Source organism: Plecotus auritus (assembly GCF_963455305.1).
Source record: "Plecotus auritus genome assembly, chromosome: 8".
NCBI classification, from domain to species: domain Eukaryota; kingdom Metazoa; phylum Chordata; class Mammalia; order Chiroptera; family Vespertilionidae; genus Plecotus; species Plecotus auritus.
In genome coordinates, this window is record NC_137782.1 from 40,867,105 (window position 1) to 40,880,859 (window position 13,755).

A 13,755-nucleotide genomic window follows, 5' to 3' on the forward strand; every position below is an offset into this window, starting at 1 on the left:
TTATGGTTTCATGACTTACATCTAATTCATTTAAACATTTTGAGTTTATTTTGTGTCTGGTGTAAGTTGGTGGTCTAGTTTCATTTTTTGCATGTACCTGTCCAATTTTCCCAGCACCATTTATTGAAGAGACTATATTTACTTCATTGTATACTCTTGCCTCCTTTGTCAAATATTAATTGACCATAGAGGCGTGGATTGATTTCTGGGATCTCTGTTCTGTTTCATTGATCTATATGCCTATTCTTTGCCAGTACCAGGCTATTTTGATTACAGTGGCCTTGTAGTATAGTTTGATATCTGGTATCCAACTGTGTTCTACTATCTCAAGATTGCTGAGGCTATTTGGGTCTTTTTTGGTTCCATATAAATTTTTTAAATACTTTTTCTAGATCTGTGAAATATGCCATTAATATTTTAATAGGGATTGTACTGAATCTATAGATTGCTTTAGTATGGGTATTATAATGATATTAATTCTTCCAGTCTATGAACATGGTATTTGCTTCCACTTATTTGTGTCTTCTTCAATTTCTTTCTTTAATGTCTTATAGGTTTTCGAGTACAGATCTTTTACCTCCTTGGTTAAATTTATTCCTTGGTACCTTTTTTTGTTGTTATTGCAGTATTAAATGGGATTGCTTTCTTAGTTTCTCTTTCTGAAAGTTCATTATTGGTGTATAGGTTTCTGGATATTGAGTTTATATCCTGCTACTTTCCCAAATTCATTTATTAGATCTAGTAGTTTTAGGGTGTAATCTTTAGGGTTTTTTATATGTAATATTATGTGATCTATGAATAATGACAGTTTTACTTCCTCCTTCCCAATTTGGATCCCTCTTATTTCTTCTTTTCTGATCACTGTCATAGAACTTCCAGTACTATGTTGAATAAGAGTGGTGAAAGCAGACATCCCTCTCTTATTCCTGATCTTAAGGGAGACACTTTTAGTTTTTGTCCATTAAGTATGATGTTGGCTGTAGGTTTTCACATATGGCTTTTATTATGTTGAGATATGGTCCCTTTATCCCACTTTGGTGAGAGTTTTTATCATAAATTAGTGTTGGATTTTATCGAATGATTTTTTCTGCATCAATTGATATGATCATGTGGTTTTTATCTTTCATTTTGTTTATGTGATGTATCACATTTATTGATTTGCAAATATTGTACCAGCCTTGCATCCCTGGAATAAATTCCACTTAATCATGGTATGTAATCTGTTTAATGTATTGCTGGATTTGATTAGTTAATATTTTCTTGAGAATTTCAGCATCAGGGATATTGGCCTATAATTTCCTTTCTTTGTAGTGTCTTTGTCTAGTTTTGGAATTAGGATAAGTTTGGCTTTGTAAAATGAGCTTGAGAGTATTCCCTCCTTTTGAATATTTTGGAATAGTTTGAGGAGGATAGGTTTTAGTTCTTCTTTGAATGTTTGGTAAAATTTTCCTGTGAAGCCATCCGGTCCAGGACTTTTGTTTGCTGTGAGTTTTGTTTTGTTTTTATTACTGCTTCAATTTCATTAGTTATTATTGGTCTACTTAGGTTTTGTGATTCTTCCTGATTGAGTTTTAGAAGATTCCTAGAAGATTCTAGGAATTTGTCTATTTCATCCAGGTTGTCCTATTTATTGGCATATAGTTATTCATACTATATTATTTCTTTCTTTCTCCCTTTCTTTCTCCCTTTCTTTCTCCCTTTCTTTCTTCCTTCCTTTCTTTCTTTCTTTCTCTCTCTCTCTCTCTTTCTTTCTTTCTTTCTTTCTTTCTTTCTTTCTTTCTTTCTTTCTTTCTTTCTTTCTTTCTTTCTTCTTTTATTGAATTCAGAGAGGGAGAGAGATAGAAACATCAATGATGAGAGAGAATCATAGATCCGCTGCCTCCTGCATGCCCCCTACTGGGGGTCTGTGGAGAGTGGCTACAGCGTCTGCTTTCAACCAATGAGAGGGCATTGTCCTCTCGTGGCAAAGCCACGTGCAGGTCCCAGCTTGAAGGGCAAAGCCCTCCCAGCACAATTATAGCCAAAGGCTATGGTTGTAAGCTTGACCTTATGGTCCGAACCTGTGGTCCCAGGTGGCTGAGTGATGTGGGCTGTGGGAGGTGCAGCAAGTGCTGCCAAAACAAAGCTTGATAGAGTTCTCAGGTGCATGTAATCAAGTAGATTCAAAACTCTCCAGAACATTGTAAACATCTTGACCATGCCCTTGCTTTGCCTCGTGGGATCTGACTATAGAATAAAGACTCAGCTTGCAGGCTGTGGCACTGTCTCTCCATCCGAGAACAGTGTCCCACCTGGCCCCAACTGTATTCTCTTGTCTGTTTTTTTTAATCCTTCACCGCCCCTCCTCAGGTTCACCACTGGCCATGCTGGATGCGGTTCAGAGGTTGAGCCCACAACCTGGGCGTGTGCCCTTGACTGGAATCAAACCCGGGACTCTTCACAGGCTGATGCTCTAACCACTGAGCAAAACTGGCTAGGGCCATACTATTTTCTTCCAATCCTTCATATTTCTGTGATGTCAGTTGTTACTCTCCTCTTTCATTTCTGATTTTATTTATTTGGGTTCTCTCTCTCTGTTTCTTGGTAAGTCTGGTTAAAGTTTCATCAATCTTTTTTAACCCTTTTTTTTTTATTGATTTTAGAGAGGAAGGGAGAGGGAGTGAGAGATAGAAACATCAATGATGAGAGCGAACCATTGATCGGCTGCCTCCTGCACGCCCCACACTGGGGACCAAGCCTGCAACCTGGGCATGTGCCCTTGACTGGAATTGAACCTGGGACCCTTCAGTCTGCAGGCCCACGTTCTATCAACTGAGTCAACCAGCTAGGGCAAGTTTCATCAATCTTGTTTTATGTTTTCAAAGAACCAGCTCTTGGTTTCATTTGGAATTGTTTTTTGTTTTTGTTTTTAGGTTTTGTCATTTATTTATGCTCTGATCTTTATTATTTCCTTACTCTGAGCTTTCCCGGTTCTTTCTCTAGTTACAAAAGTTCCATTTTTAACTTTTTAAGGATCCTCCATACAGTTTTCCATAATGGCTGCACAAATTTGCAGTGTTCCCTTTGTTTGTTGATTCATTGATGATAGCTTTCCTGACAGGTGTGAGGTGATACCCCATTGTGGTTTTAATTTGCATTTCTCGGATAATTATTGATGTTGAGCATCTTTTCATATGTCTATTGGCCATCTGTATGCTTTCTTTGGAGAAGTTCTAGTCAGGTCCTCAGTCCATTTTTTAATGGGATTATTTGTTATTTGGGTGTTGAGTTATATGAGTTCTTTATAAATTTTGGATATTGACTCCTTATCAGATGTATCATTGGCGAATACACTCTCCCATTCATCACGTTCTTTTTATTTTGTTGATGATTTTCTTTGCTGTGCAAAAACTTTTTTGTTTGATGTAGTCCCACCGGGCATACCAAGGCCATCTGCCATCTGCCATCTGCCTGGGGCTGTGGATCTTTGTGATGGGGTGGGGTCTCAGAGAGTCGTCAGGGTAGAGCTGGTCAAGTTCACCAGGATAATGCAGATTCAGATTTGGCTGTGTAGGGGGAAGGCTCAACATAGGAAAGATAGTGCTCATTCCATTAGCCTTCACCCTGATGCCACACAACTCAGTTTCTCCCCTGGTTTGACTGGAGGTCCTTGAGTGTTTTAAGGAAAGACTGCAACACAAGTCTAGGCTGGCTGCTACTGTAGGAGCCTCTGGCAGTATGTGAGTTGGGTGGGGTGCATCTTAGCAACTATCAGGGTGGAGTAGTGGAGTTCACCAGCCTAATGCAGATTCAGATTTGGCCATGCATTAGGAGGGCCCACCATAGGAACAAAGGCAGCCATCTTTCTAGCCCTCACCCTGAAGCCACACACCTCAGTTTCTCCCTATCTGTTTCTAGAGCCCTTCCCCCTCAGCCACTGTCCCTCTGCTAGAACCCAGGGTAAGTGCCTGTGAACAAGAGTTTGTATACAGGCTCTTTGGGGGACACCTGGGTTTCCAGCAGCCTTCCGTCTCGCTGGACAGACAAAATCTCCACTGATTTTCACAGTCAGATGTTATGTGGGCTCTTCTTTCCACACTAGTGTTTCAGGCTGGCGAGCTAGGCATGGAACTTAGACCCCTTGCTCTTCAGAGGGGAAACTCTGCAGTTGAAATATCCCTCCAGATTTTCAACCACCACACACATGTAGTGGGGCCAATCTGTTTTGCATCTCAGCCTCTCCCTAATGGCTGAGCATAGACCGATGAACCAGGAGGTCAAGGTTTGATTCCCGGTCAGGGCACACACCCAGGTTGCGGGCTCAATCCTCGGTGTGGGGTATGCAGGAGATAGCTGATCAATGATTCTCTTTCATTATTGATGTTTCTACTATCTCTCTCTCCCCCTCTCCCTTCCTCTCTGAAATCTATTTTATTTATATATATATATATAAATAATATATTATATATATAATATATATGTGTGTATGTATATATATATATATATATATATATATTTTTTTTTAAGATAGTCTGTCTTTAATCCTCATGGCCTTTCTCTTCTCTCCTTATCTATATTTGTTAATTATGTAGTAGATTGTTTGCGGGGCTTTAAAAAAATATATCACTTTATCAGTGAATTTATTTCCAATTACTTATTTGCATGTAGAGATGTTGTATTTATGAAATTTGGAATGCCCTTTCTTATTTATATTTTTGTCCTTGTTCACTATATGATAGTACATGTGTTATGTCCTCATCAGTCACAACCAGAGGTAGTCACTCTCTTCCTGTCCACCTTTTCCTCTGTTGTATTAAGGGGAACTGAAAAATCATTTCCAACAAAGCAAAGCTTGGCGTCTCATCCTCCGAGCCTTCTCCATTTCTTCTTCTTTCTATGTCCCCTGCTCTAAGCAGGTCACTGAAAGTTTTATTTTGTTTGATTGATCTGACTGAGAATTGTTTGGATGTTATATCTAAAAGAAACATAAGCTAGTTTGAGTAAAAAGAGAATGGGAATCTCAAGGAACTCATGCCAGGAAGTACAGCTAGATCTCAAAGAAACTGGAAAGTTGACAGTGCCCTGAGTTTACACATCACTGCCCATGCTCTTCTATCTACAGACCAGCTTCCTCTTCACATTCCTGTTTGTTCTCTCTCATACCTTAGCTGACATAGTCCCAACTTGGGTTCCAATTTTACAAAACCTCAAATCCAGGGTCCATGACTATCTGACTGACTCTTTGTAATTATTTCAAAATTTCAAGAGAGATGTACTGACTGTCCCAGATTGAGTCAGATATTGGCCCACAGTCTAATTAGTCAATTCCACACAGTGGGCAGGGCAGAGAACCAGACCAGGAGGTTGTCTAAAAAGGGAGTATGTGGGGAAGAAATAACAGACATCTCTAGGACCAAGTGTTTTCCTATTTTTTATGTCAATTATATAGTCAATCACATGTTATTATCCATTCTGTTTTCTTAACCATTGTCTTTTTAGAGCATTAAACATTTAAAAAAATATTTTCATTCTTTCACTGTTATGAAATAACTGCTAAAATACTGTCCCTGTGTTTTTCCTTTGAATTATTTTTTTAATTAGGAAATTATTGAGTCAAAAACGCTTAATAATTGTGTGCTTCTTATATATAAAGGTATTGTAACAATATACAAGGCCACCAGTAACTTGGGTTTCCCTTCTTCCAGGGTTTTCTGGAAACTGTATTGGCTGTGGAGAAAGAGGATTTCGGTATTTCACGGAATTTTCCAACCACATTAACTTGAAGCTCACCACCCAGCCAAAGAAGCAGAAGCACTTAAAGTACTACCTAGTCAGAAGCTCCCAGGGTGTTCTGTCGAAGGGACCTCTTATCTGCTGGAAAGGTAGCATCCACTTCTGGGAGGGAAAGGGAAGGGAAGGGAATGAGGACATTGCCATAATGACAAGTGGCCCATTCAGAATTCAGGTGTGTTATAGATAAACATCCCAAGTTCAGAATGCTATCCAAAACCCCAAAGCCCTCTGGCAGGTTATTTTATTTGCTTTTGATTTTTTGTAGAGCCTATTCAAGTTCAGGAAAGTGCGTGTCTTTATGTATTTGTCTCTTGGGAGGGTGGAGTATAGCTCTTGGCAGGGAGGGGATTATGGACTCTTTCTAGCTCTTCTGTCATTTGGAGAAGACCTCAAAGTGTCAGTTTCCTGATTACATGCTCTTTCTACTTAATAGATTCTTTGGTAATTTTCAAGCACCTATATTTTTCTGTTTTAATTAGAACTATGCATACTTTAGAATAAATAATGCTCTCTTCATAATACCTGGGAAAATGCACTGTTCAGTTGACAAAGTTTTATTTATTTTTAGTTAGGAAGAACTTAACATATTTATAGAAATTAATCCAGTTGAAACTTCACATCTTCATGTGTTTGATGGAATTTAACACAAATTCTAATAATTATTCTAATGCAGTGGAATATCTAATCCTTATTCTTTTGATCAGTTTCTTATATGCTGAGATTTTTTGTTATTCATATTACTATTTTATAGACAATATGATAATTGTTTATAATGTTTATATTTGTTGTCTGTGCAATATTTTGACCTGACCATGAAAAATAACATAATAAATCCAAATTACAACTGCAGATTTGCCTCTGAGTCTTTCACCATATTTGCTCGTGGTTGCATTTGAAATGACATTGCGTAACTTCTTTTGGAAATGGCTATATGTTCCAAACCAGATGTGAGCTTAATTTGTGACTACTAAATCATAAGTATAGTGTATTATAAACAACTCTTTATTCTAATACAATTTAAATAATTTTCCTATAGAAAAATTGTTTTAATTTTGCTCTAATAAAAGAGCAAAAATAAGATAGGTATTGTCTCCTCTTTTTTTTAGTCCTCATCTGAGGACATGCTTATTGATTTTAGAGAGAGGGAAATGAAGAGAGAGAGAGAAAAACATCATTGTGAGAAAGAAACATCAATCGGTTGCCTTCCTGTACGCTGCATGGAGATAGAATCTGCAACCTAAGTATGTCCACTGACCAGGAATCAAACCCGCAACCTTCGATGTACAGGATGATGCTCCCACCAACTGAGCCACACTGACCAGGGCGCCTCCTGGCCTTTTAGCTGCCTTTTAAAGCTTTTGTTTTGGTTGCATAAAATATTTTTAACTTCTTATTTAGTGGTCAGTGACACCTCATCTTTCTGGGAAAGAATGTCTGTGAAATAGTTTGTGATACAAATGGGTGACTTCTGAAGTCTCACATTTATAGCAGTTGCTGGAATTGGAATTTTGTATGTCTATATACACATATACTAACATATAATATCAGTTTACAAATATTCCCATATGCACATAATGTGGAAATATCCTCTTAGGTAAAATACTAGTATACTAGCTCTTTAAGGAAGATCATAGCATAGAAGGAGATAGAAAACTGCCTCCAACCCTTGCTTGTATCTGATAAACTTACATACTAGCTGTAAAGGAACCTCTATAATTAGCTTTGTCATTTACAGCCATTTATTATTTTTAATTAAATTTATTGGGGTGACATTGGTTAATAGTATCATATAGGTTTCAAGTATACATTTCTATGGTACAAAATCTGTATATTGCATTGTGTGCACACCACCCAAAGTCAAACCATCTTCTGTCACCATATATTTGGCCCTCTTTACTCACCACCAGTATGGTAACCACCATACTGTTGTCTGTGTCTATGAGTTTCAGTTTTATATCCCACATCTGAGTGAAATCATATGGTCCTTAGCTTTTTCTAACTGACTTATTTTGCTTAGCATAATATTCTTGAGGTTTATCTATGTTATTACAAATAACAGTATTTCATCTTTTCTTATGACTTAGAGTATTCCATTGTATACATGTACCACATCACATCTTCTTTATACAATCCTCTATCTAAGGACACTTCAGTTGTCTCCATGTCTTGGCCACTGTGAATAATGCTACAATGAACATAGAGGTGTATATATCTTTGCAAATAAATGCTTTTGGGTTTTTCTGGTAGATACCCAGAAGGATTGCTGGGTCATATAGTAACTCTATTCTTAATTTTTTGAGGAACCACCATACTGTTTTCCATAGTTGCTGTATCAGTTTACATTACCACCAGTAGTGAATGAGGGTTCCATTTTCTCCACAATCTCTCCGACACTTGTTATTACCTGCCTTATTAATAACAGCCATTCTAACAGGTGTGAGATGATATCTCATTGTAGTTTTGATCTGCATTTCCCTAATAGCTAGTGAAATTGAACATCTTTTCATATATTTATTGGCCATTTGTATGTCTTCTTGGGAGAGGTGTCTGTCCATTTTTTAATTAGATTGTTTATTTGCTCATTTTTTAATTGGATTGTTTGTTTGGTGTTGAGTTGTATGAATTCTTTATATATTTTGGGTATTAACCCCTTGTCGGAGCTGTTGTTTGCAAATAGCATCTCCCATATGGTTGGTTGAATGGGAAACGATATTGAAGCATCTGAAGGTGAGCAAATGGAAACAAACAGGGGAGGCAAGAAGGCAGAAAGGCTGAGATGTGCCAGGTAGCCATGCAGCCGGGAGCTCATGGGGGGGCTCAGCCTGGAGAAGAGAGGAAATTGCATGTGACTGGTGCTCCCTTCAGCCAGGAGGAGCAGAGAAAAAGAACAAGAACAGCCCAAAATCAGCAGGAGAAAGGAATTAATAAAAATTAGAGCAGAATTGAATGAAATGATGAACAAAAAGACTATTCAAAAGAGTAATACAACAAAGAGCTGGTTCTTTGAAAAGATTAATAAAATTAGCGAACCCCTGGCTAGACTCACTAAGGAAAAAAGAGAAAAGACTCATATGAATCAGAAAGGAAAGAGGAGAAGTTACGACAGATATCACAGATATACAAAGGACCATACTAGCATATTGTGAAAGATCACGTGCCACCAAATTCAATAACCTGGAAGAAATGGATAAGTTCCTAGAAATATATAACTTTCCTAGACTGAATCATGAAGAATTGGAAAATCTAAATAGACCAATCAACAGTGAGGAAGTTGAAACAACCATAAAAAAATCTCCCAAAAAATAAAAGTCCAAGACCAGGTGGTTTCACTAGTGAATTCCAACAACCATCCAAAAAAAGATTTGATACCTATCTTTCTCAAACTCTTCCAAAAAAATTTAAAAAGAAGCATACTTTCTAACATATTTTTGGAGGCCAATATAACCCTGATACCAAAACCTGGCAAGGATAATGCAAAAAAAGAAAACTACAGACCAATATCTCTGATGAATACAGATGCAAAAATCCTATACAAAATACTAGAATATAATAATACATTTAAGAAATAATACATCACAATCAAGTGGGGTTCATTCCGGGGGCGCAAGGATGGTTCAACGTACACAAATCAATCAACAGAATACATCACATTAACAAAACAAAAGATAAAAATCACATGATTTTATCAATAGATGCAGAAAAAACATTTGATAAGATACAACATCCATTTATGATTAAAACATTCAAGAAGATGGTATAGAAGGAAAGTACTCAACATAATAAAGACCATATGTGACAAAACTTCAGCCAATATCATACTTAATGGGAAAAACTGAAAGCTTTTCCTAAAAACTTCAGGAATAAGACAAAGATGCCTACTCTCACCAATCTTATTCAACACTAAAGGCCCGATGCACAAAATTTGTGCATGGGTAGGGTTCCTAGGCCTGGCTGGCAATCAGGGCCGATCCATGGGGCGACTGGTGGGGAAACCAGCGGGGCGATTGGGGGGCCCCCCTTCTGGCACCCACCTTGGCTGGCCTGGGGCCTGTGGGCTGGGGGCAGCTCCTGCGTTGAGCATCTGCCCTCTGGTGGTCAGTGTGCATCATAGCGACTAGTTGTTCCACCTGTCGTCTGCCATTCGGTTGATTTGCATATTAGGCTTTTATTATATAGGATAGTTCTGGAAGTCTGAGCCAAAGCAGTCAGGCAAGAGAAAGAAATAAAAGGCATCCAAATTGGTAATGAACAAGTAAAAGTATCATTCTTTGCAAATGACATGATTCTGTATCTAAAAAACCCTAAAGACTTCACCAAAAAACTATAGAAACAATAAATATAGTAAAGTTGAAGGATACAAAAATCAATGTAAAAAATTCCACTGCTTTCCTATATGCTAACAATGAAGCCTCAGAAAAAAAGAAATTAAAAAAACAATTCCTTTTGCAATAGCAACCAAAAGAATAAAATACCTAGGAATAAACTTAATAAAGGAGGTGAATGACCTATCTACTGAGAACTACAAAGCATTATTAAAGGAGATTGGGGGGAAAAAATGAAATGGAAAAATATTCCATGTTTATGGCTTGGAAGAATCAACATAAAATGGCCATATTACCCAAAGCAATATACAGATTTAATACAATCCCCATCAAAATCCCAATGTCAGTTTTTAAAGAATTAGAAAAAAACACACATCAAATTTGTATGAAACCACAAAAGACCCCAAATAACCAAAACAATCCTGAGAAAAAAGAACAAAGCCAGAGATATTATACTACCTGACTTCAAATTATACTACAGAGCTAATATAATCAAAACAGCATGGTACTGGCAGAGAAACAGACACACAGACCAATGGAACAGAATTGAGAGCCCAGAAATAAAACCACGTATTTATGGGCAAATAATTTTTGACTAAGGAGCCAAAATTGGTGCTGGGGAAATTGGAAAGACATATGCAAAAGAATGGCACTAAACTACACTTTGTCCCCATGTACCAAAATTAATTTAAAATGATTCAAATACTTAAATATAAGACCTGAAACAATAAATTTTATAGATGAAAACATAGGTACTAAACTTATGGACCTTGGTCGTAGAGAACATTTCATTAATTTGACCCCAAAGTCAAAGGAAATAAAGGCAAAATTAAATGAATGGGACTATGACAAACTAAATAGCTTCTTCACATGCTACCTTAAGACTAATACGATAAAACATATAGTATAACTTTGTTGGAAGTTACAGTCCAGACCATTGTCACAGCATTTGCTATCTACCTGAACCAGTAGAAGGTATTATTAAAATATATCAGAGACCCATATTAGCTTAATTAAAATGAAGCTTGGTGTTTCATGATCAGTAATCAACTTGAATATTGTCTACCTATTTCCTTTAATAAGAACTGAGAATAATAATTTTAACATTTCTAATTTTTTCTTGCACTCTTGAGCATAAATTAAGGTTAAAGGTAGCCTAGCTGGACTCCAGGTTACTGTTCTACATTTAAATCAATACTGGGCAGCAGATTAATTGGTATTTGAAAGTTTATTAGAGTTTTATAAACTATTGATAGTTTAACCTCGGTCTTACCCATAAAATTAGTATAACTATATTGGTTATGAGTAATCTTTCCCCTGGGAACTAGTCTGTGGGTTAAAAATTCTGATCATTCTTCGTGACCATTTCTTGGTTTTCATGGCATCTGGCCCTATGACAGTGGTCAGCAAACCGCGGCTCGCAAGCCACATGCAGCTCTTTGGCCCCTTGAGTGTGGCTCTTCCACAAAATACCACAGCCTGGGCGAGTCTATTTTGAAGAAGTGGCGTTAGAAGAAATTTAAATTTAAAAAATTTGGCTCTCAAAAGAAATTTCAATCATTGTACTGTTGATATTTGGCTCCGTTGACTAATGAGTTTGCCGACCACTGCCCTAGGAAGACAAATTGTGTTCACCATGTTGAACATTCTGTTGGAGTCAGGACTAAAGCCAGGGGGACCTCAAATAAGGAAAGTGGTTGCCATTTAAGGAGCAGCAATTTGTTTTAGAGATTTTATGGCTTGTGTCCCCATCACCTGTTTTAACATAATAATTGACCTCCACACATAATGTGACTCTCACTCTTTTTCAGAATGTAGAAGCCGACAATCCTCTGCTACTTGCCACTCTATTAAACCAAATGCTTCAGTCTCATCAACTGTGACCCCAGAAAATGGCACAACTAATGGATACAAATCAGGATTCATTCAGACAGGTAATGGGGCATTTTCTTTTGGCATTTCAAACAGTAGATGTATATTTAATGAGGCATTTAAAATTTACTGTTGGCTGGTTTGAACAGACATATTTTAACATAGAGATGAATGACTTGAGTTACTATTAGAATTAGAACTTAGCATTGAGATAGGCCAGTCTCTGGGTGACCAGAATCCCAAATCCTGCCAGTGCTAGGACAGGATGGAGAAAGGAACTGGTAGTTGACAGGAAATTTAACTCAAACATAGGGCCCATTTCTAGAGGCAATAAGTGGAAATCCAGATATGAAGAAAGTCTGCCTCATAGCTGTCAGGTGGCATGTATTGGGGACAGAAGTTCCAGGGTATATCTCTAACAAAGCCCAAAAATAGGGCATATTGTCCCAACTGGGATAAAAACAAAGGTCCCAGGATAGGACTGAGGATCATAACAGAAGAATCCAGGTTCTAGTTTCTAGTGGTTCAAGAGAGGAGCTTGGATATGAATAACCAGATAAAATTTTAGTGCCTGAAACTATGTTACAGTATCACAGCAGGATCAGCAGAGTGGACAATCTGATACTGAGCAGATAAGTTACTAGTCTAAGGCCTCTGAAAATTCTTTCAGTATAGAGGGGACTGCACAGGCCCAGGCCCTGAGGTCAGAACAAGGCTTTAGGTGAGAATTAATATTTCCAGGTGACGCAAGGGCTGGAGGGCTATAACCAAAAAGATCAGGGCAGATAGTGTTTGAGAAAATTATTCAGGAGCAGTCTTAGGTTATATTTTAGGCAGGAAGGAAAGTGTTTTTAAAGGATTTGTGATTTTTTTTCAGTGCACTTGTATTTTGTAAAGTACCATTTTACTCATCTGATATGCAGACTTCAAAGCATATGTGTTTTGCCAGTGTCCAGTCAGCCATTCAAGTTGAAAAGAAGGCTGTATTTATTTCACTGCTTAGCATTCCTCTTTAAAATCTATGTGAAATTCTGATGAGCTGATAAATTATTTCTATTTGTTTCAAGATGGAAGTGATTATTAAAATAGCAACGATAATAAGGCTGACTTTATAGGGGACACTTCCTGCTGTCTGTCTGCATTCAGCTAAGTCTACTTCATTCTGGATTTTAAAAGTATAACTTTCGCCCTAGCTGGTTTGGCTCCGTGGATAGAGAGTCAGCCTGCAGACTGAAGTATCTCAGGTTCGATTCCAGTCAAGGGCACAGGCCTGGGTTTCAGGCTCGATCCCCAGTAGGGTGTGTGCAGGAGGCAGCCCATCAATGATTCTCTCCCATCATTGATGTTTCTCTCTCTCCCTCTCCCTTCCTCTCTAAAATCAATAAAAATATATTTATACAAAAAAAAGAACTTAGAGGATAGCATCAACAGGAAAATATTTAAAAGAAAGAAAAAGTCTTTCATTAGTCCAAGAGATTTAGATAGAGGCTGTGATATAAGAAAAAAGAGTATTTCTCTTTAGAATAAATAAGAGAACATCATGTCACTAGGTATTCAAAAAAGAAAAAAGTTGGTGTTTAGCTCTTGGCATTGAAAGATGTGCTTCATTACAATAAATATACATGTCTCTCCTAGAATATTATTTTAGTAATTTTATTGATTTTGGGTATAGTTTATGCTGTTAGACCTTGGGATCAGAGAAATGCAATTTTAAAACTGCAATATTAAAAATGAATATTTACTCTATTCCAACAAAATTTTTATCAATTGTTTATTATGTTCTAAGATC

The 13,755-nt window shown here is 37.4% G+C and overlaps 1 protein-coding gene across 1 annotated transcript in view; it reads left to right on the forward strand.

Moving 5' to 3' along the window:
- GREB1L (GREB1 like retinoic acid receptor coactivator) overlaps positions 1 to 13,755 on the forward strand; it is a 130,826-nt gene that overhangs the window by 33,053 nt on the left and 84,018 nt on the right. The window contains 2 exon segments of the mRNA XM_080685072.1: positions 5,685 to 5,861; positions 11,906 to 12,028. Of these exon segments, the coding sequence (XP_080541198.1) occupies positions 5,685 to 5,861; positions 11,906 to 12,028 (300 nt within the window).